The following is a 26,931-nucleotide window of genomic DNA, read 5'->3' on the forward strand; positions in this document are numbered from 1 at the left end:
TTTCCATCTTTGCCTTTCCACAGGTTCCAGCAGGTCAAAGAGACACAGAAAAGGTAAAGTTGTGGTTCTCTGGTTTTGCTTCAGGAACCAGATTTTACGTTGGACATCAACTGACAATCCAGAAAAAGAATTTATCAATATTTCTACTAATTTAATTATTATTTATTTATTATTTTATTATTTAAAATAATTTATTATTGTTATTGATAATTGTATATATATATATATATATGTGTGTGTGTGTGTGTGTGTGTGTGTGTGTGTGTGTACTATATGTAGTTATAAATAAACAATAATAATATCATAATAAAATAATAAATAAAAAAATATATCATATTATTTTAGATGCACACACACACATTACAGAATATAATATATAATATTTTATAATATGAATGTTGTCACAGTTGAGAATATGTCACTCAACCTATCCTAATTTACTAGTTTCTTTGCAATATTTTGCCTTAATAATGCTTGAGAACACAAGCTTTTGACAACAACCAAAAATAAAAGGTTTAATTTCAGCTATGTGCTTTTTTTGGGGCGATGTGCTTAAAAGACACTTTATTGCCCATTAAGGAAACATTTAAAAAGAGGGTTCTGATAACATTAAGTGTTTTTGGGTTGAATTTTGAGTTGAAAACCATTGGATTATGGAATGTGACAACTGGTCTTCACTAGGTTCTAAGTTTGCTTTCAAAACATCATATATACAGAGAATTACAGAGAAAATGTTGTTTATTCAGCTGAAAGAAAGAGGGAAATAACAGGTGAGATATGTCTTAATGGAAGCTGCTGTCAAAGCTGGACTGTACCATTTAATTTCGGGGCTTCAAACCACACCCAACTCTGTAGCCAGAGAACAATGAACAAAATCATTGGAATGGTCTTCAAAACACAAAGAAAAATGTGTATCTTTATTTTTTTCCTCTCTCTCTCTTCATTTTTTTTTCCCGAGTCAAAAGATTAATTTGCTATTGCTTATAAGTGAAATTAAATTACAAGATAATTGCGATGTGTCAAAAAGATCTCTCTCTTCCTGGTCCAGAGGATGTCCCTCCCCCATCCCGTGACTGATGTCTCCGCCACCTGTCATGACCTGAGTAATGGATGGGGTGATTACAAAAGCATGTACCCTGCCCCCCAAAAAACACAAAGAGAAATATTCTGCTGTCCTCCAGAGTCGCTCCTAATGTATACACATCATGAGTTGTTGGCTAGCATTGGTAAAACTGTAATACCAATGAGTTGAATAAAATAGACAGTGTAGCACTGGGGCGCTGCTGTGTCACCCATCATAATTGATTCATTGATGAGTCAGTGCTGTGAAATGGTGGAAGCCAGTTGCACATCCCAAGGGCAACCTCGTGTTTCGTGTAGAGCAAATGTGGAGTGTCATTAGGTTAGTTTGAAATGGTCTTGGAGAAAATGCCACAAAATATCATTTGGAGCAAAATTGTGCCTCTTGGTTTTAAACTTGTTTGAAGCTTGTTTCCCGATGTTTATCAATAATTCCAGGAGTGCAGCAAGGGAAAGGGAGGGAATATGGGGTCATGCCATGTATTTTCATGTTAATAGCAAATTGGACCCAATATGATGCACAAATTTGTGTTTGATTTTGAGTTTCAGAGAGTGATAAGCTCTTAGAATGTTCTATAAATTACACTTTTTTTCAACGTTAATAGGCTTGATAAAACATCATGAAAGCATTATTAACTTTTTGTTAGTGTAATATTACTAAAGGCAGTTTGACTGTTGTTTTACATATCTGCATCTATAATGACTCAACTGCATTTAAAAATGATGTTTTACAATGTGCTTAAAAGTCACGTCATTGTCCATTAAAGAAAGGACTTTTTTCCAGTTAAGGAGACATTGAAAGAACATTCTAATAACATTAGCAGACTTTGGCTAAACTATCACTGTTGTTTATTACCATGAAGCGGTTTTGAAACAATCTGTATTGTTACTGTAAATCACTATGTAAATACATTATTAGACATAATTAGACAGTATATTCATAAGCCGATCTAGCTAAAATGTTTGTTCTAAGAACATTTTTATAATGTTCTAATTATGTTATGTAAACATTATTTCTGAACATTCAAATGTTTGTTTTGAACGTTGTAATGTTCGTAAGTGTTCCTGAAACTTTGAAAACAGTGAATAACTTAATAAGAATATTAAGAAATGATCTTAGAACATAAACTCGTTAGCTAAAAATATTCTGCTAACATTTTCCGGAATGTTCGAATAGCCAAGGGAAAATGTTCTTAAAAAAAGTCCACAGAAGTTTCATTCACATGTTAGAAATGTTAGGAAAACTTTCTTAAAACTTGTTATATCTCTGTTGGTGTGTCTGATTTCCCATAATGCATCAAGAGATGTATAAAGGCTGGGCTTACTGCTTGATAATTTAACTCATTCAGAAATAACTACTTTGGTGCTGGGATGTTTTAAATCCCACGGCATTGGGGGAAGCTCATAAATTATCAAAAATTGTGTCCCCTGCATGATTCATGGTTGAAAGAAAAAAAACTGCACAGAAGTCACAACTGGGAAATGATTTCATAATTGAGAAGCACTCATCACAATGCACAGTCATTACACCTCATGTAAACACACAGTTTGGCAGATCAACATGTCTTAGAGAGACAATAATTGCTTTGGTAGGTCCCTCTACAAAATGTATCGAGTCACATTGTGAAATGAAACAGATTCACGCTGATTATAAATTCAAGTGGCTTTCCATGAACCTCCTTCATAAATGTAGCACTGGATGTCATGCAGCGACCATAAATCTCCTACTCTGCCACTGAAGGTCATGAAATTCTAAGCACCAAAAGTTGGTGATGTCCATCTGGATATGAGCTATAAAGCAGCCGAGCTGTACCAAAGCCACTAAACCCAGAGCCCACTGACAGATGAAGGCAAGAGCGCGCTCAGCAGCGATAAATTAAGAAAACATTCATCCATTTTATGACTAATGCATGTTAATTTTCCTGCAGATCTTTCAAACACAGGTATAACATCTTCTTTGGGGTGTAATTTGGTTTTTGTTTGGTTAAGAGGATGAATGGTGGGATTTACCTGCGGTGATGTTTTTCAGTAATGACATTTGAAAAGGAGCTAACAGTTGGATCCATTATAGCTCATATTAGACTAAGAGTGGGCATACAGTATGCATCATTACAGTAGGTGCTTTTATAAGCATATGTGTAATTTTGTACACTAATATCATAGTCATGAGCAGAAATATATTTTCAGGCTGTATCTATTCTGTTCTCTATTTTTCCTTATCGCCTCCTACGCACACCAACAAAAGCCAAGCCTACACATTTTCATTTTCTTTCTCAGTCTGTGTCGTCGTCACCACACACACATACACACTCAAACAAATGAGACAGCTTGAGTTATGGCCTCTATATGTATCTTGATACGGCCTTTCAGTTCTGGACAAACACCTGATGGCAGCTTTGGATGAGTCTATTTATTTTCCCATTACAGGAAGGTAAGACAATATTGGGCCTGTTGTGTGTACTGGAGATTTTTTATATGTGTACTTGCACGAGAACCTTCCTGACTGAGTATGTGTCCCATGACACCTTTTTAACTTTGTCCTGTGCATTTAAATTCATATTTTGTTTGCTTTGTGCCACTGCTGTGTTTCAGAAAAGGATTTAAAGAATAATGAAGATTCACTCCCTCTGTTAAGTTTCTAAAATAACAGCATCTGGAGAAAGCGAACACTAATCTGCAACTGCTTTCCTGGATTTACATGTCATATTTAGTCTAAGCTTGTTTAAGAAATAAAAAAATAAATGTGTCCCAAAATAGATAGGATAAGGGCGCCACCTAGTGGTTAAACCAGCATTAACGTTATAGACCATAAGTCTTCAACCCTGCTCCTGGGGACCCACTGTTTCCAACCTGCAGCACACCTGGCCTGTGACTTTTCAAGTGATCCTGGAGATCTTGATTAGTTGATTCAGGTGTGTTTGATTATGGTTGGAGCTGAACTCTGCAGGAAAGTGGGTCCCCAGGAGCAGGGTTGAAGACCTATGCTTATAGACCTTAATCAGAGTAGAGCCATATTTTTTGTGACAGGAATGTAAACGAGGCTGTGAAGGATAGAAGTACAGTGCATTCAGCGGAATGAATATTGAATACTGTGCAAAATACACAAAAGCTTCAAAAGGTGTGTAGGCTATCATTTAGGTATGTAGGCCTAAACTTTAGGTTAGCCTACCTGACCAATATGCACCTTTAGGGGTTAATAAGGTACAACGGTGTACCTTTTGAAAAGGTACTGCCCTAGTGAGTGTATATTTAAAAAAAGGAAACAGTAGACATTAATGTTTCAAAAAGTTGTATGCTACACATGACCTCATCACATTGCATTTGAATAGCATCCTGTTATAATTTCGGAAATTAAACTAAACATGCATTTTCAGTTCAATTTTATTTACATTTCTTAACTTTTGGTAAATAATGAGTCAGAAAGAGATGTTAAAAATTGTGACTGATGTTACTTGTTCATTAATCACTTTTTTTTTGGCAAATGTAGTAGGTCTTTATTGCATGCACTGAAAAAAAATTGCACACTGTATACTGTGTATTACAGAAATATCTTATGATTCATGTCCATTTGAATTACTGAGCCTCTAACTGTATTAGTCATATTGTATAGTGTCCTAGTTGCTCTCATTGTAAATGATCCTCAAGGACGTGTGGAATGGGAGTAGTCATGAAAATCCAGGCACTTTGCATTTCACAGCTGTGAGCTGTTGTCCTTTGTTTGCTTTACATAACCAGATAAACAGGAGCTGCACAAATCACAATGACTGTTGCATGAATCAGATATTCTGACAATATTATGACTCATATAGTTTTACCATTTACTGCACATTGTTATTCTTGTAGTTATTTAAAGAATCACAAATTCAGGTCTTGCATATTCAAAGAAAATAACTTATTTTTGCATTGCAGAATAAGGTGGATATGGTAAGTTAGTAAGTAACGAATGACTTTTAGTAATTAACTAGCAGTCCAGTTGGAGTAACAATAGAAATGTTTTATTTAAATAGAATATGTTATTACACACAGAAATATTACAGAGGATCTTGATTAAGGCCTTTTGGCAGTGGGGTGTGTGGCCCAGTAACCTCTAATTCACAAGGAAGGCTTAGTCTGCTTTTACCATGAATTGCCCTGCCATTGCTCTAGTGCCACTCCTCCCTGCTGAGTCTGTGGTTCATTTAGCACACACGCAGACACAGCAACTGAATCAACTCTATAGCCTGGCAGTATATTATATGGTATTTCTGTGGGATGTTCGCAACCCCACCCTGCATTTGAGAAATTCCACTGCTTCCAAGATCTGTCCCAAGTGCACACAGCCAAATGCCAAGTGCCCTGCTTCTCTCAGCATGAACTGCATAGCGCAGGAGTTTTCAATCTTTTAGATGCCACAGTCCCCCAAATATGACCATCCGTTTGCGAGAGACCCCCATGCTGAAAGGGGGTATTATGGTATAAAGACCCTGATTATATTGTGAAAAATTTATATTACACGTCTAAAATATACGTAACTTCTATTAAGCTACTTTATTACATAGTTTTTCTATTAATTATAGTATTGTACTGTAAGTTTGATTATGTATTTATTTTATTTTATTTTTTACACTGTGTTTTTCTAAACTTTTCCATGGACCCCCTAGCACAGATTATTTCAGTATTTTATAAAAAAAAAATTGTCCATTATATAACGTAAATTAAAAACATTATTAAAAACATTATAACTTTTCTAGAGATAGTTACCCCAAAACACTCACAGTAAAATACCACAAATTAAATAAATAAAATATTTTACTACATTAGAATATTTTATTTTAGGACGTTCTCAATTTTTATTTTTAAATTTATTTGTAGTCTTTGTCTACAAAAAAAAAACACGCACACCACGGCCAGTGGGCGGGGCCACGCAATGGCGTCACATGACAGGCATCTCAAATTACTGTAGTTCATTCTCTGACTTCCGTGTTCTTTCACTGTTACCATCAACCAACCGGCCGACGCAAGAGAACCAGAATGTCTCACCAAACCGGCATCCAAGGTAAAAATCCTTTACGCTCTTTTATTGTCGATTCAAATAAGCCAGACGGAGTTTATTGCGTCTCTATAATGCACGTTTCTTTATTTGGCGCTTGTTTGTAAACAGAAGAACCTGTTGTCGTCCCTGAGACTGAATTACCTTATAGAGTTTTATTGCGAGCTTGCAGTAAACAAACCAGAGCCAGACAGTGAATCTGTGTCAAGTGTACTCTGCTTTTTGTTGCACTAATATGGTCATGCAAATAAACTGTGATTGGTCTTTCACTATCAGTATGTTTTCAGACTGGAGTTGAGGATTATGCAGGAAGGCAGCAGGTCTCAAAGGTCCAACTGTAATAACCGTGTCACCTTTATTCAAAGGTGTTGCTAGGCATTATGCAATAGACATCTGTTTACATTGAGCTTTTACTGCAGTGGCGTTGTGTTACCATGACAACAAGTGTATGAATCAATGTAGTCATGCTGAAGTTTTAATTAAAGATCACCTCATGAACACTTAACAATAACTGTGGAACACACACTATTTATACACTCATACACTTATTTATCTAACACTCATACTCAGTCTACACCTAAAATTTGCACATAATATACAGTACCTGTACATACAAAACTGTCTATTGTAATATACCTGCACATACAATTGTCGATTTATATATTTTTATTCCTTATTTACTTGTTCTATTTTTTATTTTTTATTATCTGTGTTTTTTGTTCTGTCACTGTCATTCTGTTACACTGTGGAAGCTTCTGTCATGAAAACAAATTCCTCGTATGTGTAAACATACCTGGCAATAAAGCTCATTCTGATTCATTCTGATTCTGATGGTCATATTGTGATTTCTGCAAAGAATTTCAAAGAACATACTCCAGGAAAGGACTGCCGTCTTCAAACTGTCCCTGACAATGCCTCTTTAGATTCCTCACTTTGGTTCATCAGCCAAATTTCAGTTCCGTTGTCCAGAGATGGTCAGCTTTGTATCAGAATAAATGGTCTCATTGTGTCCTGTTCTCGCCCTGTGCTTTCTCTTCTCAGCTACCGGGGAAGTCAAAGAAATCTTTGCAAAGGCCAGGAATGGAGAATACCGGCTCATCAAAGTAGTGATTGAAAAAGGTGAGATGACCGTTTTACACATCAGAGTACAAACATTTATTAAACTGCTTTTTAAAATAAACCTACTGTAAATAAGTAATATTCAGGAAAACAGCACAGTTGTCCGTGTATTATTTTTTTCTTTCCATTTTGATTGACTTTAACATGACAGAAAAACTTAAAAGAGCTTTAAATTCAGAACCTTATGATATTTTACTTTCTTTACAAAACCCAACTACCCTTAAAAACTAAATTACTTAATTTAATTAGCAAAATGTTACATTGACAAGTCAAGAATAACCCATATATTACTTTTCCATTTTTTTTTATATGTTCACTCTGTATTATTGTTATTTTTTATTTATTTATTTTTTTGGTTATCTCACATCAGGGTTATTATAGTTAACTAAAACCATAAAATAAAAATAAAATTGTTACTTGAAATAAAATAAACTTTAACTGAAAATAAAATATATTTATAAAAAATATATAAAAAAAAGCATCTTATTTCAGAGATAGCCGTCAAGGCAACATCTCTCATTTTCATTTAGCTTATCATGATAAACCGAAAACAAATACAAATTAATGAAAACTATGTAGACATTAAAGCAAAAACCAAAAAAATGACAAAACAAAATTACTTTAACTAAAATGTAAAAAAAAAATAAAATAAAAAATAAATCAAAATATTGAAAAACTAATAGTATATCAGTTATACAAAAAAAAAAACAGATTTTCTGAACTGCTGTAATTTTTGTTCTGTATTTGACTGAACAAAATACAATAGAATAAAAAAGATTGTCTACATATGACCAAAGAATCATATCACACTTTCCTTTTTTATATATTGTGTTCCTGTAGAGAAGTTAGTTCTTGGCGGAAGTAAACGGGCCGCCAAGAAATGGGACCAGGAATGGGACAGCTATGTTCTCCCTCTCGTGGAGGACGACATGCCCTCGTACCTTCTCTACAGGTTGGATACCACCAACAACCAAGGTTATGAGTGGATCTTTCTGGCCTGGTCTCCGGATCACTCTCCAGTGAGTTTGTTTGCATGCTGTCGTCTTCTTTCAGCTTGTACGAGGCCAAAGGACATCATGAAATGACATCGCTCAGTGCATTTTAATCCATCCACTCCATATATAGAATCCCTGGTTTAAAGCTCTTTAAAAATATCTGGTTGCCAGTTAAGCCTGTCCATATTAAAACGGCCTATAATAAGAATGTTTTGTAGTACTATGTAGATATGATCAATCATCAGGGATATTGTATCATTGTTATAACAAACGAGTGTATCTTAAGTGAGTGCAAATAACTGTGGAGATCCCCTGTAATGTTATCTTTTACCAAAATATATAGTATCAGGTAAGCTCATATAATGGAGACTTTGTGCATTCAAGCAAAAGAGTTTGATGTTAATCTACATTCACAGTACGTTTTTTTTTTAATGAAAAGCACGGGTGACCTGATACAAAACGGACAGTTGTGGTTCTGTGCTACAAATTTGCAATTCTAATTTTCTCCCTCAATGTTCAACGACCAGAGGGAGACTAAAGTGGCTAGAGTCCCAATCGCACCCAAATCAGTCGTTCTTTCACGCCCATCTAAAGCCAGCTCAAATTGCTCAAACCAAGAGCTTTCCAATAACAAAACAACTTTAAAATTGAAATCCAGAAATTCCTCCTGGTTGGATTCAAGTATTAAAGGAATAGTTCACCTAAAAATTTAAATTTGCTGAAATTTTTATTCACCCTCAAACCATCCAGGTTGTATATAAGTTCATTGGAATAGGTTTTATCATTACATCACTTGCTCACCAATGGATCCTCTGCAGTGAATGGGTGTCGTCAGGATGAGAGTCAAAACAGCTGATAAAAACTACAGTAATCCACATGACTCCAGTCCATCAGTTAATGTCTTGTGAAGTGAAAAGCTGCATGATTATAAGAAACAAATCCATCATGAAGGCATTTGGAGGCGTGTGCCATGTGCATTACTTGTGGATTATGATGTTTTTATGACTCTCAATCTGATGGCACCCATTCACTGCAGAGGATCCATTGGTGAGAAAGTGATGTAATAAAATCTGTTCCAATTAAGAAATAAATTCATCTTCAGTGGCTTGAGGGAGAGTACATTTTCTGTGATTTCTTTTTTTGGGTTGAACTATTCATATTGTAGTAGTAGTACCATAATTATATGAGAATACATATGTATATATATATATGTTTGCATGGTTTTTGATGATGTCTGTTTTTGATTTTAAAAGTATGTTGGCCTAAAACAAATTTATCTGATGTATGTTCTTGTTCCTAAAAAGAAAATATATTTTGTAAAAACATGCAGATCCAGAAACTTATTTTGAAACAACTTTCAGGTTCGACAAAAGATGTTGTATGCTGCTACGAGGGCCACGCTGAAGAAAGAGTTTGGTGGTGGCCACATTAAAGAGGAGATTTTTGGCACAGTAAAGGTATGACATATATAATCTGCCATTCTTTAAATCAAACCTCCACATGAATGGATCCACAGCCATAGGTTTCCCCACTAATGCATCTTTTTCTGCTCAGGACGATGTCTCTCTAAATGGCTATAAAAAGTACCTCAGCTCCCAGGCGGCGCCTCTGCCTTTGACTGCAGCAGAGGAGGAACTGAGGCAAATCAAACTCACTGAGGTAATGCTGACATCAACATAAACACAGCATGGGTGTACACCTTAGTCAGGCTCTGCTGAGGTTTTATTAAAATAGGGCAAAAACCACATCAGTCCAACAGTTCATATCAGGCCTTTTGTATTCAGTAACTTCATGAGCTGAACCAAAAGACCGTTTACATTATGTGCAACATTATCTCAAAACAAAATGATAGATCCTTGTTCTTTAGAAGCCAGTTTTGCATTGTGAACTAAAGAGTACTGTGTTGATGATTGGTTGTTTGCTGAGCAGTATGCTATACTATAAAGTAAGTACTATAAACTATAAATGATGTTCCAAATCACCATGCATATGTCAGTGCTTACTGTATATTAACATGAAAACATAAATGTAATGTAATATTTAGCATCAAACATACGCTGACTAAAAATAGAGAAGCTCAGTCCCAGGCACTCTCACCAATTGCAAAGGATGCTGCTGGCAATGCATACAAACCTCCCCTCATACCATAAAAGGATACGCTCTGACTCTTAAACGCATCGTTGGCTGTTTAAAATGACAGGCAGCATAAATGAACCAATCAAAAGGCTCACTGAACTCCCCCCAGAGCAGCTGTGGGAGAAGGATAATGCTACACTAATCTACATGTATGAGAGGAGAGGAAAGCAGCTTTGTGGTGTTTTATTTTTATTAATTTGTTAAAAGAGAGATTTTATTGAGTAGATGGGTGGATAAAATGCTGGTCCCAATCCTGGATGAAAGGATGCAGAGAGGTTTATTTGGATGCAGCACAGAATGTGTCATTTTTTATATTATATTATATTTTAAGTGTACCATTCAAACGTTTAGGGTTGGGAAGATTTTATCGTCACATTTGAACATGAATTGATACACAGTGTAAGAACGTTGCTTTATAAATTACAACATAAATTGCAGAGCTCGTTCCTAACGAATCATTTAACAACCACTGTAACTGCTTTGGTGATACAGGCCAGTGCATACATATTATTAAAGAATTATATGCGTGTTTTCAGTTGCAGACAGACATCCATGTTGACACAAAACAGCAGACTCTTCAGGGAGTGGCGTTCCCTATGCAGAGAGACGCTATTCAGGCTCTGGAGCAGTTTAGGGAGAAAAGGATTAACTACGTTCAACTGGTACTTCAGGACTTTTTTCCCCTCCACCACTCCCAGCAGCTCTGTACAATAGCATCTTATTCCTCCTTTTCATCCTGTAACATCCTGTTCATCCTGTATATTGCATTTAAAAAAACTAAAATGAATAATGGCCAGAACGGTATTTTTACTGTTAGAAGACAGACTGATTGGGTTGACCCCTGCCCACAGAATCACCAACATGTGACGGAAATACATGTTGTAGACCTGAGTAATAATTCAAATACACTAATTATGTCCATCCCATTAACAGGAAATAGATTTTCCTAAAGAATCCATCAAGTTGTCCAGCACGTCTCCCACAGAGGTGAAAGATTTGCCTAAAAGGATCCCAAATGATGCAGCTAGGTATCACTTTTTCCTCTACAAACATTCTCATGAAGGAGACTACCTTGAGTCCACAGGTAAGAGGAATATCAAATGTTCAAAGAAATGGGTTTAAATGTAAACCCTTAAATATGTTATTAAACATTATATACTATGTATGTATGTGTATGTAAATGTGTGTGTATACATAATGTTTTTCAAGTCTTTTATGCTCACCAAGGCTGCATTTATTTGATCAAAAACAAGGTTAAAAACAGTGATTATATTACGATTTAAAATATCTGCTTTCTGTTTTAATATATTTAAATAACTTATTCCTGTGATGGCAAAGCTGAGTTTTCAGCAGCCATTAATCCAGTCTTCAGTCTCATGATCCTTCAGAAATCATTCTGCTCAAGAAATATTTTTTATTATGTATACAGTTGTGCTGCATATTTTTGTGGAAACTGTATATTTTTCAGAATTGTTTGAGTAGAAAGTTCAAAAGAACAGCATTTATTTGAAAAATAAATATTTTATAAAATTATATTTACGGTCACTTTTGATCAATTCAGTTCACACTTGCTGAATAAAATATATATTTATATTTATATGTATGTATTTATATATTTAAACTCTGTTGACAAAAATATTTATTTTTAAAGTTACCATTTATATATTTCTATTTTTCTTTTTTTTGTACTTTATTTTATTTGAACCTAAATCACGTATTGAGTTTTGAGGGTCAAAAGACAATTTAGGGGTATTAAATCATTAAATGTATATTAATAAATATGGTCATCATCTCTTGATTACTTTCAAGGTCGAAATGTACAAATTTTACAAATTACAAAAAAGCTAATGGAAAGTAATATTGTTGGACTTGGACATGGTTTATCCCATATGTCAGTAGTTTCAAGAGTGGTTTTTTTGTGTTTGCAGTGTTCATCTACTCTATGCCTGGTTATAAATGCAGCGTCAAAGAGAGAATGCTGTATTCAAGCTGCAAGAACCCTCTCGTAGATACAGTGGAGAAAAACTTAGGCATTGAAATTGCTAAAAAGGTATTATATATTTGCTTACCTATATAACCCTTCTCATTGTATTATTAAGTACAGCATACACCATCCTGTTTTCCTGGAAGCATGCCTCATTTCAAGGATATTGGACCATTTACAGTAACGTTAATGTTGTAGTTTTCAAACTTTAATTCTTCCTTTCAGTTGGAAATTGACAATGGTGATGAACTAACCAGTGACTTCCTGTACGAAGAGGTTCACCCCAAGCAGCATGCACACAAGCAAGCTTTTGCCAAACCCAAGGGGCCAACCGGGAAAAGGGGGGGCCGCAGAATCACACGGGCACCAGGGGATGACGGCGATGATGATTAAACCTCTTCCTGTTCTGAATCTGACAGTGGTACATTCCACTTAGTCTAAGGAATCCCGTCCTCAAAGCGAATTCCCATTTTTACCTTGACTCATGTAGACCACAGCCCTATAGAATGAACTATGCACAAAGTAAAACACTAAGCCTGTGAAATTACATTTTGTAGCTTGCAATATGATAATTGTCAGATATTGCAATATTTTCTATATGTTGAAGAACACAGACTGAGGTACACAAGAATGTATTTTACTAAGCTTCACTTGCATTCAAGTATGCTGTCTGTGATGTTCCTGGTAATAGTTTTAACACTATTACGCTGTTTACTTGCATATTAGCCAAGATTATGATATAGAGTGCAATACTGTTGAAATAGACACTATTTAGTGCTTGTTTTCCAGAAATAGATATTGATTTTCAAGGAAAAACCTTTTTGAAGAATATTTTTGAGAAAAAGATGCTTTCCCATAAACGGATATCTAATCTAGTTCAGGTATAAATTGCGTTTTCAGTGGTAGCTCTCCAGTAAAATTACATTTTAGCTTCGGAGTAACGTTAATATTGGTCCGGGAAATTGGTCTTGGAGATTAGGCATAATTTATGTTTGGAAAACAAGCCCGGAAAGTTAAACAGTCCACGGCTTAACTTTTGTGGTTGTCTGATCAGGAAGGTCAGAAGTTCAGCTCCATTTTATGAGGCCATACACATTATTTATTAACTTTCTGATTGATTAGGTTGACACATTTTCTTAAAGAGTGACTAAATAAATTATCAGTATTCTGACAGCCACTGAAACTTGTAGCTATAGGGTAGGGATGATTTCAATGAAGAATTTGCCAAGAATAATGTACTAAAAAAGTTCCGATACCTTTTTTAATATGTATTAATTCTTAAAAATTGGTCGTTTTTTATTAAATGTAGGATTGTTTAATTATAGGTATGATTATAATCGAATCCGTCATAACACAAATCTGAAAAAGTGATGCTTCTCTGCATCTTATGTATTTTTCACGTTCTTGTAGTGAAGACTAAACCTGCAGAGATACTATTTTTCTAAGCCCGTACAGCTGTTTGTCCAGATGATGTCATTGTCTAACATATTGAAGTGAGTGTCCATGGTTTCAGGGTTTAGGGCCATCCTGTCTGTCTCACAACTAATGTTTTACATCTCAACTAATGGCCAGCCTCCATTTCATATCATTCTCAACCACACTAATGTATACAGTGCATGGAGTTAAGTTCACTTAGCATCTTGCTTGGGATGTATTTGAAACCACTCATAAGGGAAGGGACTGTAAATTCCTGAACCTCTGGTACGATCCATCTACAGATTCACAACAGGCAAACCACTATTAACATGTCTCCTATGTTAGGGTGTTATGAAGTCTGGAAAGGAATCACTGAGTCTTAAATGTCTTTTTCTATGCATTGTATAAGATGGAGAAGGACAGAGAAAAATAAAAAGATTTGAAGATACTTTAAATTTGGAGTCGTCTGTTATCTTTAGCCTTTGGGTGCTGTAATTATCATAATATATATATGTGTGTGTGTGTGTGTGTATATATATATATATATTATTATTTTTTATTTTTTTTTACAGGAATCTATATACCTATCTATATGTCTGTGTATACACACACACACACACACAAACTCATTCAATAGCCCCCTTACATGCATTTTAGTGTTTGTTTCTCATTACGATTTTATGACAACATGCCTTACAAATTTTGTATAAAATCAGCACTTTTTGAATCCTCGCAAAACAAGAATACACTATTGCCCCGCCCGTCTTTACGCTTCTGCGCCTTTAAGAGCGGTACCACGTGCTGCGGAGGAAGTGAACTGACAACAGTAGCGGGTGAGTGTAAGCACTATTTTCCAAAATGTGCATTTTCCTTGCTTTGTATTATGACGTAACAGGGTTAAATGGACCAGCTTTGTAACAGGGATTCAGTTGTTTTTGTGTAATAAATGTTAACACGATAAATTCCTCTTTACATTTTATTATATTTTTACATTACATGTCTATACAAATGAACAAATCGCTAAAATAATAAAATGATTGCTTGACTTAATTGCTAAGTGTATTTTCTTAAGGGCTTAAGAATGGAGAGGCACAGTCTCTCCTGCTTTATATCAGACCATGAAGGTTTCCATGGAACCATAAAAAACTCACCCCAAGACTTTGTGGTTGTTGAGATAGACATCAATGGACAACTTGTTAACAGTTCTAATGTTCAAGAAGAACACACAAAAAGTCCTTCTCAACCAAGTCAAGCTCCCAAAAGTGATGATAAATTAAAGCAATCTAAACCAGATGACACTGACATTTTAAATCAGGATTGCTTTGATCTGAATATAATCTTGGGTCCAGCTGTGAACAAAGAGTTGGAACATTTCACTAACAAAGTGAGAGTAAGAGCTGGTGAGCAAGAAAAGGTGGCACTGTCATTGGGTACTTATCCTGATAAACACCTGAGAGCTGTTGTCCACAGAGCAGTACGATACAACTTCCCCTTCCTCCAGACTGTGACCAACCAATCAGAAATTCAGGTCAGAGAGGACCCAGACTTCAAGGAGCTTGCAAGTTTAGTCTCTGAGGGAGAAGCTGAGGAGTTCTTCAGGTTCATCGATGCCAAAGTACCTGGTTCTGTGTTCACCTTCCTGCCAGATGATAGCAAGGAGCACCGAACTTCAGTTCACCATTTTGTTAGCAGGCGGTTTGGAAAGCTTGTGGAAACCAAGAGCTTCACAGACCAGCAGAAGACGTCCATTACAGTGAGACTAAGAGAGAGAAGCAAACAACCCAAAAAGAGAACAACAGCAGATTGTCAAGAGGAGGTGATATTATACACAGGTGAGCAGAGAAGACATTTCATTTCATCATGTAAAGCTGATAGTCTATGGAAACCTGCCTAAAATGTAAGACTTGAATGTAAGATGTAAAAGTTCTTTTCCCCTCAGCTTTCACACTGAGAAAGGAGAACTTGGAGACTTTGGAGGCCATCAGCTATATGGCTGCTGTACTCGGAGTGCTTCCGTCTGATTTTACCTACGCAGGAATCAAAGACAAGAGAGCCATCACCTACCAGGCCATGGTGGTGAAAAAGATCTCTCCAGAGCGGTAAACGGACCATTAGCCAATTAGCCCATTATCTGATGTTTGGTCTTTAACCAATATTTTTTTTCTCTCTCTTTTCTTGAACCTAATTAAATAAGTAGCAAGTGGAAATGTCCGTTTTTGTTGCCATTTTTCTACTTTACATGGGTTTCATTCTGGGGTCTGGGGATACCCAGGGGGGCCACAAGAGGGTGTTAGGATTTCTGCAAAATATTTGAATGAAAAACAAAATTTTAGGGCTGTCAAAGTTATGTTAACTTCAGATATTAGTGAAACAGTGATTTTAATATCCACATTCAGCAAATTTGATAACATTACAATTTCATTCTGATTTGTAGAACTGACCATTAATCATGAAATTAATTGAAAATATTTTATTCTATTTCTTAACTTAACTACAAGAAAAAAGCAACCAAAAAAAGGTAAATATTTTAAAATGAATTACATTGTATATAAAAGTGGAGAGCGAAAAACAAATAGAATCAAAGCTGTTTAACTTTGGAGTCCCCTGTTATCTTTAGAAATTTGGGTACTGTAATTAGCACAATTAATGAACTAAGTTTTTTTTTTTTTATTGCAAATATTTTATTCGATCTCTTACCTTATCTGCAAAAAAATTAGAAATGAATAAAAGTAAATATTTTAAAATTAATATTAAATATTAATAAAAACTTTAGAAAATACAAAATTATGTAATTTTGTTGTCTTTATAATATCACACTTTTTTTTAATACATCAAAATGGAATGGGGTTCTTGGCATCAAAAGGTTTAAAAAGCCCTGTTTTACTTCACTCAATTAGTAGATGCACTTAACAATTCTATTGGCAGGTTGTTGGACAAAGTCTCAGAGTTTGAGAGGAGGGGAATGCAGATCTCTCGTGTCCGTCCTGTGTCTGAACCCCTTAAGCTCGGCAGACTCCAGGGAAATCACTTTGATCTTGTCATCAGAGACCTGAAGCCTCATGGGAAACATGGACTTACAGGACTGCAGCAGCTTGTAAAAGAGGCAGTGGAAAATGTGAAGGTAAATATGTTCACCAGCATTTAATGAATAAATGGCATAGACACACACAGCTACAAAAAAATGATTTTGTTTTTACAGAACAGAGGCTTTGTAAATTATTATGGTCCCCAACGGTTTGGAAGTGGATCATGTGTCCAAGCAGACCAAGTAGGACTTGCGCTCTTGAAGGAGAAAATGGTACCAGTTCATGTCATTTATTTCCATTTAATGTCTATATTTGTTGCATTTGTTAAAAAGTCCTAAAGCCTTTGTATTTTGAGCAGGAGGCTTCTGTTAAGCTGTTCTTCACCCCAGAGGATGGTGAAGATCTCCAGAACAAGGCAAAACGCCATTTTCTTCTCACTGGTGTGTGCTGGGATTTCTCCGATAGTGAAGCTTGTGGTAGTACACCAAAAAATTAAAATGAAGTCATCGTGTGCTGATTCTTCATGTCGTTCAAAACCCATTTGACTTTCTTTGCATACAGTTCCTATACATCCAAGAACAACTAACATTTTCCATATCTCTCTCTTCAGGGAATGCCAAGGAGAGCTTGGCTCTCATGCCAGCTTACAAAGCCAGAGAGCGGCTTATGCTCCGTGCGCTTCACAGGTACGGCAACGGACAGGAGGGTTGCATACGTGGCTGGCTCAGTTTACCCCACAGCATGAGGGTCTTCTACCTCCACTCTTACTGTAGCAGAGTGTGGAACGAAGCAGCCAAATACCGGCTCCAGGAACTGGGCTTTAAGCCTGTCCAGGGAGATCTGGTTTGGGCTGGATCTGAAAAGGGACTCAAAGACACCACAGAGGAACTGAACACTCCACAGGTGAGGAACTTGGTTAAGTTAGTGCTCTGGGAAAGAAAGAAAAAAGTTATGGACTGTATGTAGGTACTGATATAAAATGTTATGTATTTTTTTTTTAATTGTTGAAAAAGTAGAAAAAAGGTTTTGTTTTCTAAAATAGTAAAATAAGTATTTTATTTGTAGGAATTTCAGTTGTAGTAATTTCTTTAAAATATTTATATATTTATGATTGAAAACTAGTATATATGGGGTATATCGATCTATATGAAAATATCAATTATAGATAGATATAGATATAAAATATTTCATTTATAGACTTTTGTTGTAATTGCTTTATTTCTGTGTTGTAGGTCCATGCTGTGACCTCTGAGGAGGAGAAGGATGAAGTTTTTTCATTAGACCAGGTTCTATGTTCTAATGTCTCCTTTCTTCTGACTGTGTCTGCTCTGCTAACCCTTACCCTTCAGTCCCTTATAATGTTTCTGCTGAATTGCTTCTAGGTAATTCTTCCGATGCCAGGAAATAGTGTCAAATACCCAGAAAACTTGCTGGGCCAGTGGTATCAAGACCGACTGGTTCAGGATGGCTTGGGGCCATGCCGTTTTAGAGTGACTCCCCTTAAACTCAATGTCCCGGGATGTCATCGCCCCCTGCTCGCAAAGCCACAGAATATCACCTACAGCCTGCGGACCGCAGAGGAGCAGCAGGGTCAGTCAGACGAGACTTGCACACCCAGTCTGTCACTAACCTTTGACCTGAATGCGTCCTGCTACGCTACTGTGTGTCTCGGAGAGATAATGAAGAGTAATCTTTCATAGTTGATTCAATGACAGTGATTAAAAATGTTTACAGACTAAATAATGTGGATCGTTGGTAACGTCAAATATAAGGGGCTGTTTTGTGCTATATTATGTAAATGACTACTAGGACTTCCTGTCATAAAGCATTTGTGCCTTCACTTACGGGAAAAGAAGAGGATCTTCAGTACCAGTGTAATTGATGAGGAGGATGTGAGAGATCTATCTTGAACTCTCGATAGGCCTTGAAGATGTACATGCAAAGATTTAATACAAATCTTATTGACAAATCTCATGATTGTGTAAGGTACACGCACTTGGCCCAAAGAAGGTATCCAGTGGTGGATGAAGGTTTCTTGCGTGTTCGGTCTTTTCAGCGCTTTTCAGTTATTCAATTTAGGTTTAACTCAAATCTGACTCCATTTTAGTATCTAATCTGACTCCATTTTAGTATGACCTCGAATTTAGGTTGAAAGGCAAATTGGTTGTTTGTCGGTCTCTAATTATTCTGACATTCGATTATTCTAGTTAACTCTTTACTTTATATTTACTCGTGTGGAAACAGATGTCTGTATGTTAATGCACTGTGTGTGTATTGTTGGTCTCAGAAGATCAAAGTGTCTGAGGTTCTGTAATTCTTACAATTGTTTGGTTGTGTTTCAGTAATTGAATATTTCAGCTTCATGCATTTAAACACAACTGACATCTGACATACTTTATGGCTTGTTAAAAACAGATCGGAATATTTGATCTTATTTGGGAGAATATGTCACTCATGACTCATTTCTGAATGATCAGGTATTTTCAGCATCTTGACCTGTGAAATCTCATGACAAACACAGAGTACTGGGTGTCTCTCTGTAGTCCTGACATTAGACTGTAGCTCAGAAGGAGTTGATCAAGCTGAGATGAGCATTGACGAAGCCTGTGGCTTGTCCGGGTATTAATAATGACTGACATGCTCATCTAGAAGTGATACTGTAGATCTCTGCTCTAGTTTCCTGTACATGATAAAAGAAGAAAGAAAAAAGGAGGCTGTAAATTCTACATTATTAGGCCATTAGTGCATTAAAATGAGCTCCCCATTATCTGTGCCTCAGGATATTAAACTGCATTTTTTTATCAGAGTTGTGAGATCAAATCCCACTATCACTTAATTTGAATTTTTGTCATTGTATCTAGCAAAACCCCCAAAACAACTAATTGCAAACTGACATTCATACGTTGATAAAGCTTTTTTAATCTTGGCGTTCTGAGTTCAAACCCCACTATTGCTTATGTTAAACTTTAGTCATTAAATTGAACAAGGTTTTCTAAATGGCCATGTTGCATGTTGAAACCTCAATGGTGTAGTGGTTAGATGTGCTATTTAGATATAGTTATAATTTGGACATGGGTTTAAATCCCACACTTGTTAAGGCTTTTCATTATTTTAAACAAAGCTCTCAATAAAACCTTGTCCAAAATACTGCTCAGACCCATAGATTCCATGGGTCAGAAGTTGATGTGTTATATTTCCGTCTGGGAGACCCAAGTTCGAGTCCCACAAGTGTTAACTTTAAACTTGTGAAAGTTTATGAAAGGTTGTGAAAGCCGCAATGGTGTAGTGGTTAAACGCATGTTATTTGAGATAAGGCTGTGACTGAGACATGGGTTCAAAACCCTCAAACTCAAAGCTTTTGTTCATATAATACAAAACACTCAATAAAATCCACCCAAAAGACCATTTAGTTCCACAGGTTCAATGGTTCAGGAGATAAAGTGTTGTCTTTTCATCTGGGAGACTTGAGTTCAAATCCCACAATTGCTTACTTTAAAATTGTTATTAAAATGAATGAAGTGCTCTAAATGGACAAGTCTGTTGTGAAAGCCTCAGTGGATAAACAATTTATTTAACCTAAGGTTGCGATTGAGATGTGAGTTCAAAACCCACAAAAGCAGAGTTTTTCTTTATATAATATAAAGCACTCTATAAAACTCCACCCAAAACTCCTTTCAGCTTCACCGACTCAGTGGCTCAGTTGATAAAGCACTGTGTTTTAATGTGGGAGATCTGACTTCAAAACCCACTACTGCTTACTTCACATTGATCTCAGACAACAAAGTCACTCAAAAGCCAAAACACAATGTGGAATCCATGATGGGAAAGTGGATAAGCACACGTTCTCTGAGAATGAGTTTGCGATGGAGACATGGGTTCAAATCCCACCTCCAAAAAAATCACTTACTCATCTTGCTTTTAGTTCTTTATTGGGAAATCACAGGTAAAGAGTCAAATATAAGTTCCTTCCTGTGCTCCAACAAGAGATCTGTGGCTCACAGGTAAGAGCGCTGCCTCATGGGTTTAGAGGTTGCTGGTTAGATCCCAACCAGATCTCTGCGATATGAGTGAATGGTGGAGTGTGTGAAGGTGTGCCCAAAGAGGGGGGATACCAGGGGGGTCTCCCCCTGGAGCTTCTGGCACCGTGACCTGCAGCAGTTATGCTTTTGGACAGACTGAAGAAAAAAAACAAAAAAGCTGCATAAAAATTCTCATCCCCCGTCCCTTCCCCACCTACTTAGGTTACCATCATTTGCTCGCCCAAAGAGGGGGGATATCAGTACGGTCTCCCCCTGGAGCTTCCGGCACTGTGACCTGCAGCGGTTATGCTTTTGGACAGACTGAAGAAAAGAAGAAAAAAAAGCTGCATAAAAATTCTCGTCCGCCGTCCCTTCCCCACCTACTTAGGTTACCATCATTTGCTTTTCAAAGGGGAGGCCCTTCATCAAAAAGAAAATGATGGTAACCTACATGTTTAGTGCACTAGAACACACATTCACACATTAGATACATTACCTGTCCATCAGCAGATGTCCATCATTACAGTCAATGTCTGTCCACACGTCCCAGAGCTCTGCTTCAGCTGGACGAGTTTACAACCAACAAGACACCACTTATTCTGGAGAGACAAGACAGAAATACAGACATTATTAGACATACTGCATATCAAGACGAAAAACAGGTAATACAAATAGAAAAAGATATTAATGTTGCATATTTATAAAACACTGCAATCTCTATTATTATTCTGTAATATTCTGTAATGCTGCATCAATCAGTTTCATTCAAACTACTGTTCAATATTGAATATTTAAAAAATCTATATAAATTATTAATTTAATTATAATAATTATAAATATATAATAAATTCTAAATATTAATCAATAATAATTATCAGTATTTATTTTATAAATAATAGTTAACAACTATAAATCAAGTACATAAACTGAATTCCTAAACAGTGTAAAAATAGTGCAGTCTATTATTCGCAAGCAATCCTATACCTTTAATAATCTTCTAGTTCAATCTGCCTTTCTCCCCAGTTTAAAGACGTTTTTAATTATATAAATGTGCATATACATTCACACTTTCAAAAGAGACAAACAGCACGATTCCTTATTATTCCACTTTGAAATATATAACATTCATTGAAAGATTATAAAGGTAACACAACAACTGATTCATTTGTTATTCTGAAGGTCTGACAGGTTCAACAGGAAAACAGCATGTAAACAAAGTCTGTGATAAACCTTCATAGAAGATGTGAGTGTCTGAAAAGCCCGACCGGACAACTAATCTGATTAAAACATCTAATTAGGGAAGCACCGAAAATGAATCAGCTATCTGAACCAATCGTTTGAATGAACGCCTCAATGACTCCACCTACTGGTGGTTTTACTTTCATATTTAAAAGTAGTTTATCTTTGCATTTATTCCAACATTTCACATTTGTGTGTGTGTGTATATATACAACAAAATCGTGGCCAGTGAAAATGCTGAGTGGCTAGTAATTTTGGAAAACCACTAGCCACAGCGGCTGGTGAGCAAAAAAGTGAATGTCAAGCCCTGAATGTATTGTCATAATTATAAACACACTGGTTTGTAGTGCAAATAGTTTTACAATTTACTGCACTTTACGCTTATAGTTATTTACCTATAGCGGCTAATGAACTGCACATTCACAGACAATAGCTTACTTCCATATTGCAAAATGAGGTGAATATGTCTGAACAGAATGGTTCTGGCGAAATGTAAATGACCGTAATTATAAACACATTGGTTTGTAGCACACATAGTTTACTCATTTACTGCACTTATTATTTACAGCGGCCAATGAATCCATTTTTTGTGCACATTCAAATAAAATAGCTTATTCTGCATTGCAAAATAATGATTGACAAATATATTTGGCCTTTTTCCATGCTCCGCCACTGGTTACTGTTAATAACTCAGACAAACTTTATAGTATATCCTGTATGAATTATACTTTTGGACAGAAATTGTCATTCCCCGTTCCTTCCCCACCTACTTAGGTTACCAATACCATCATTTGCTTTCCAAAGGAGTGCTCTTTCAAAAAGAAAATGTAAGTAAGTAACCTACACATTTACAAGCAAAACAGCACACACTGACAATGTCTGAATTACCTGACAGAGGAGCTCTGAATCGGAACTACACATTAACAAACATTTAAATTACTTAAATACAATAATTAAGTACTGCCAGACGTGTGGTGGTGATTTAATAAGGTAAATACCATAGACTGTAAAAAAAAAACAGGTAAATACACTGGAAGAGAAGGAGACTTACAGGTGAGTTCCGTGACATCTTCCATTTGTGTATGGGCTGAAATGTGTGCTGTTAAGTGATTATATAAGTCTGTAACTGAGTTGTCATCTGCAGAATTTATACTTAAATCAGTCTGCACGTGTTGTTGCGACTGTTATCAAGCGTCATGTTGTCAAGCATCCGAAGCTGTCAAACTAAACTAAAGCCCGCCTGGTGGAGCGGATGAAAAACTGCACTTCTGTTCTTACCTTATAAGTCATATTTTATTGCCAACGGACTCAAAGTTGCTTCAGAGATTGGGTCATTGTCCATGTTAGAAAAAAGGCGCTCTTTTTTCTTTCCTACTGAAGAAAAAGCAAAAGCCTCTTTTTTTATTTGGTTCAATGTGTACAAGGCAGGTGACAAACAGCTGATCATCAGCTCCCTCTTGTGGTCAATAAGTTGATCTGCATTATTAACTGAAACTACAAACCTGAGATGGCAAATCATAGGTGAGAACCGACATTTAAATTTAGAATATTTTACAACAAATCTATATTTTGTCATGCTCTTGACCAGCAGAGAAACTTGGATCTAGTAGTTTGTTAAATGATCCAGATCAGCTTTCAACTAATGTGTTTTCAGATAAAATGTTGTGTTGTTGAACTCAATGGCATAATGTAAACTCAACTCATAATGTAAACACATAATAAAAAAATAGAAATATGTTTTATACTGTGTCTATAGCTGAAGTAGATGTTTATTTGATTTTATTTATGATGTTTGTTCACAATTAGACAATGACTTTGTGTTGTTGTGTTTGCAGAATCGAGCAGCATTTAGTAAAGCTTGACTGGATCTTCCTCTGTGTCACTGATGAGGAGGATGTGAGTCTCTCTGGACCTCTGGATGATCATGAGGCTATAGATGGAGGAGTGAGACTCTGGCTTCTGCACACCTACAAAATCAAACATCACAACATTTAATACAAATTAAACCAAAGTAAAATGGGCTGGTGGAAATGATTCTCCGATGGGTCCGAGAGCATCCCCTCATACATAGAAGCATTTTGGAGAATGGATGGATGGATAACATGCATGAGACCATCAATGTGTTAATGTGTGTGTTAATCTCCAATAATTGTAACTACATTAATTCGTTCAAAAAGCAGAAGGGAAAAACTCAAAGGGATCTCATCCACTTTCCTGATTTTAGCTCCAACCCTGATTAAAAACAGTTGAAGCAGCTAATCTTTTTTTATTGAACAATCATTAATGTACAAACAACGTGGCCATATCAAAACATCTTCACGTTACAATATACAGAACATGTGCATGCAAATAAAACAGAAAGAGAGAGAACAGAGAGAGGGGGGGATAATAATAGAAAACAGAATTATTGCATTTTTATTTTTCATCACTTTAAGGGCTTTTGTATACAAAACAAACTCATTATGAAATGCATAAAAAGCTGGTTTTACTTTCAAGAACCTAGATTTGTGAATATAAAATTTTCCCAGCCTAAGGATGCTATTGACCAGAAAATCATCTTTTTTATTGTTGATTGTTGAAGCAGCTAATCAAGTTGAAGCAGCTAATCAAGGTCTTCAGGATTAATAGAAACTTTCAGGCTGATGTGTTGGACTTGTGTCCAGTGACAATATAAAAGTTTATTTGAATCAACAAATTGTTATTTACAAGTTTTGTATCTGTGAAATTGCATTATCAGTTTCAGTTTGACGTGTTACGACCTGTGGCTCCAAAAGGCTGCAACAAAGAAAGGGACACACGTGGATATCCAAAATAACTCAAGATTTATAAACAAAACAGAAAATGAAACAAACGAGTGCTATTGGTACCGTCAGTAGAATCAGTAATGTAGAGGAAGGTGTATGCATGATGTGTAATGTACTGTAGCCCATCTGCAAATGTAACAAAGGAAAAGGTTGTTGGGGTGGGGTTGTTGAACCCTAATCTTCGGCATCAGGTTTAGCTCCCACGCCTTGAGCTCTGACCACTAATGCACCAGCATCTCACAGTAACAAATGTTCTTTTCTATTAGTTAAAGAAAACACAAATGCATACTTAAAAAAAAAAAAAGATTAAATAAATAAATAATTAAAATAATAATAATAATAATAATGGCAAAAATAATCAGATTTAAAAGGCTAATGCACACATTTTGAAAAAAATATTAAAATAATGATATTAAAAAAATCTAAATCACAAAAGTGTCTAAAATTAAATTTTTTTTTAATTTGAGTAAAAACAAATGCACACATTTTTTGGGGGGGGGGGGAAAATAGTAAAAAAAAAAAAAATTAAAAAGTGTGTGTGTGTGTGTGTTTTATATAATTATTATATATATAATATTGTTATTAATATCATAAAAAACAATGGTAAAATAAATTATAAATGATTCAAAGTTTTTTTAACGTTAAAAGTGTCTAAAAATTAATAAATGTATATTGACATATTTACACTCACCAGGATTTAATGGTGGCACTCTTACTACTACTACTACTACTATTACTAATAATATCATAGCATTACAAAATATATTAAAAAAAGAGTAAATTTATAATATGTATAATTTCAAGGAAATGCTTAAGTTGTAATTTATTATTATTGACTACATATAATATATTATATATATATATATAATATTTGAATTATAATTATTTTTATAATCTAAAATAATCAATGATACAATAATAATACAATTTAACGTTGCATAATATTTTAATAACATTGCATAATATTTGTATTTGTTTGTTTGTTTATTCATTTAAGCAGCTTAACTGTTGTTAATAACCTGCATAATGGCGCTATGTACTGTATATATTATTATGTATTATATCTCCACAAAATAAGTAATACATTTATCGAGGAAAAAAGTGGCCTCAAATGTCTTCAGTTCAGTAGTCCAGCAAAAACCGCAGTGCTCTTGCATACAGAATGCGCTAAAGGTCTTAAACACGATTTTCAATCAGGCGATTGGCTGCTGCCGAATTTAGCCTAGTGTGCTGTTTGGATACCTAAAAAATAGTACAACAATTTATTTTTGGGGTAGAAATAGTGATATACTTTGTTGCTGTCTTCATTCATTTTTACGTAGATGACAAAACATTGTAAACACGTTTCACTTCTCATTTACTTGAGTGTGTTTAACTGCACGTGAGACCCACCCAGATCATAATTACAGGAACATTAAGCTTATAAATGTGCTGTGAAGCAGCAGGAGAACATCAGCGCTTCACGCAACACCAAGAACCCAGCAGACCTACAGTCACACTACAACATAAGCAGAGAAAACGCACTAGGCCTATTGTTTATCATTCAACTTCATACGCTTTATATGAAGCACCTCCTTAAATTATAAGGTAATGCAAAGCTAGTGAATTTACAAAGAAAACTTGCAGGTGAGATGCGTAACATTCCTGATTTCCTACAATTTATCACAGTGGGTCAATGCTGTTTTTGTAGATGGGCTGGAATATGGCAAATCTGTCATTTAGCTGTAATCTGCAGGTTACAGCTTTTAAGTATCCGAAAATGTTGTGGCGACTGTCATCAGTGGAGCGGATGGCACACTGAACAGTTTCTACCAGACTGCGTTCCAAATTGTGTAGAGCCTACATTGATATTTGCATACTCAAATCCCTATCGGTTCCATTAAATGTATGTAAAAAATCGGGAAGTAGTGCTATACACTCTTGACGACGGCATTTATGTCACACACACTTTACTACTGTACGCATTCGCTAGTCTACGCGGACAAACTTTTAATAAGTTAAGAAATATTTTTAGGCTCACTCCTGCGTGTTTAGGTGCACAACTATTTTACTCGAGTCCTAAACTGAATTGCTTTTTTTTTTTT

The 26,931-nt window shown here is 35.7% G+C and overlaps 2 protein-coding genes across 4 annotated transcripts; both read left to right on the plus strand.

The window, feature by feature from the left end:
- The first annotated feature begins 6,040 nt into the window (after window positions 1-6,040).
- Window positions 6,041-14,178, plus strand: LOC107694256 (twinfilin-1-like). 2 transcript variants are annotated; one of them, XM_016493895.1, is made up of 9 exons: window positions 6,041-6,115; window positions 7,151-7,228; window positions 8,069-8,247; window positions 9,585-9,680; window positions 9,778-9,882; window positions 10,896-11,021; window positions 11,293-11,443; window positions 12,288-12,409; window positions 12,569-14,178. In XM_016493895.1, the coding sequence occupies exons 1-9, from the start codon at window positions 6,091-6,093 to the stop codon at window positions 12,734-12,736; spliced, it is 1,050 nt and encodes a 349-aa protein (XP_016349381.1). In that variant the 5' UTR covers window positions 6,041-6,090; the 3' UTR covers window positions 12,737-14,178. The 2 variants fall into 2 exon arrangements, with proteins under 2 accessions (XP_016349381.1, XP_016349382.1); XM_016493896.1 differs by lacking the exon at window positions 10,896-11,021.
- A 365-nt stretch (window positions 14,179-14,543) lies between these two features.
- On the plus strand, window positions 14,544-18,760 carry LOC107694257 (pseudouridylate synthase 7 homolog-like protein). Of its 2 annotated transcripts, none has more exons than XM_016493898.1 (9): window positions 14,544-14,592; window positions 14,832-15,591; window positions 15,699-15,858; window positions 16,685-16,880; window positions 16,959-17,057; window positions 17,144-17,225; window positions 17,396-17,688; window positions 18,018-18,071; window positions 18,168-18,760. In XM_016493898.1, the coding sequence occupies exons 2-9, from the start codon at window positions 14,841-14,843 to the stop codon at window positions 18,483-18,485; spliced, it is 1,953 nt and encodes a 650-aa protein (XP_016349384.1). In that variant the 5' UTR covers window positions 14,544-14,592; window positions 14,832-14,840; the 3' UTR covers window positions 18,486-18,760. The 2 variants fall into 2 exon arrangements, with proteins under 2 accessions (XP_016349384.1, XP_016349385.1); XM_016493899.1 differs by lacking the exon at window positions 14,544-14,592 and adding an exon at window positions 14,593-14,598.
- The last annotated feature ends 8,171 nt before the right edge of the window (window positions 18,761-26,931 follow it).

The sequence above is a fragment of the Sinocyclocheilus anshuiensis genome, unplaced genomic scaffold (genome assembly GCF_001515605.1).
Source record: "Sinocyclocheilus anshuiensis isolate Anshui unplaced genomic scaffold, SAMN03320099.WGS_v1.1 scaffold1316, whole genome shotgun sequence".
In the NCBI taxonomy this organism is placed as follows: Eukaryota; Metazoa; Chordata; class Actinopteri; order Cypriniformes; family Cyprinidae; genus Sinocyclocheilus; species Sinocyclocheilus anshuiensis.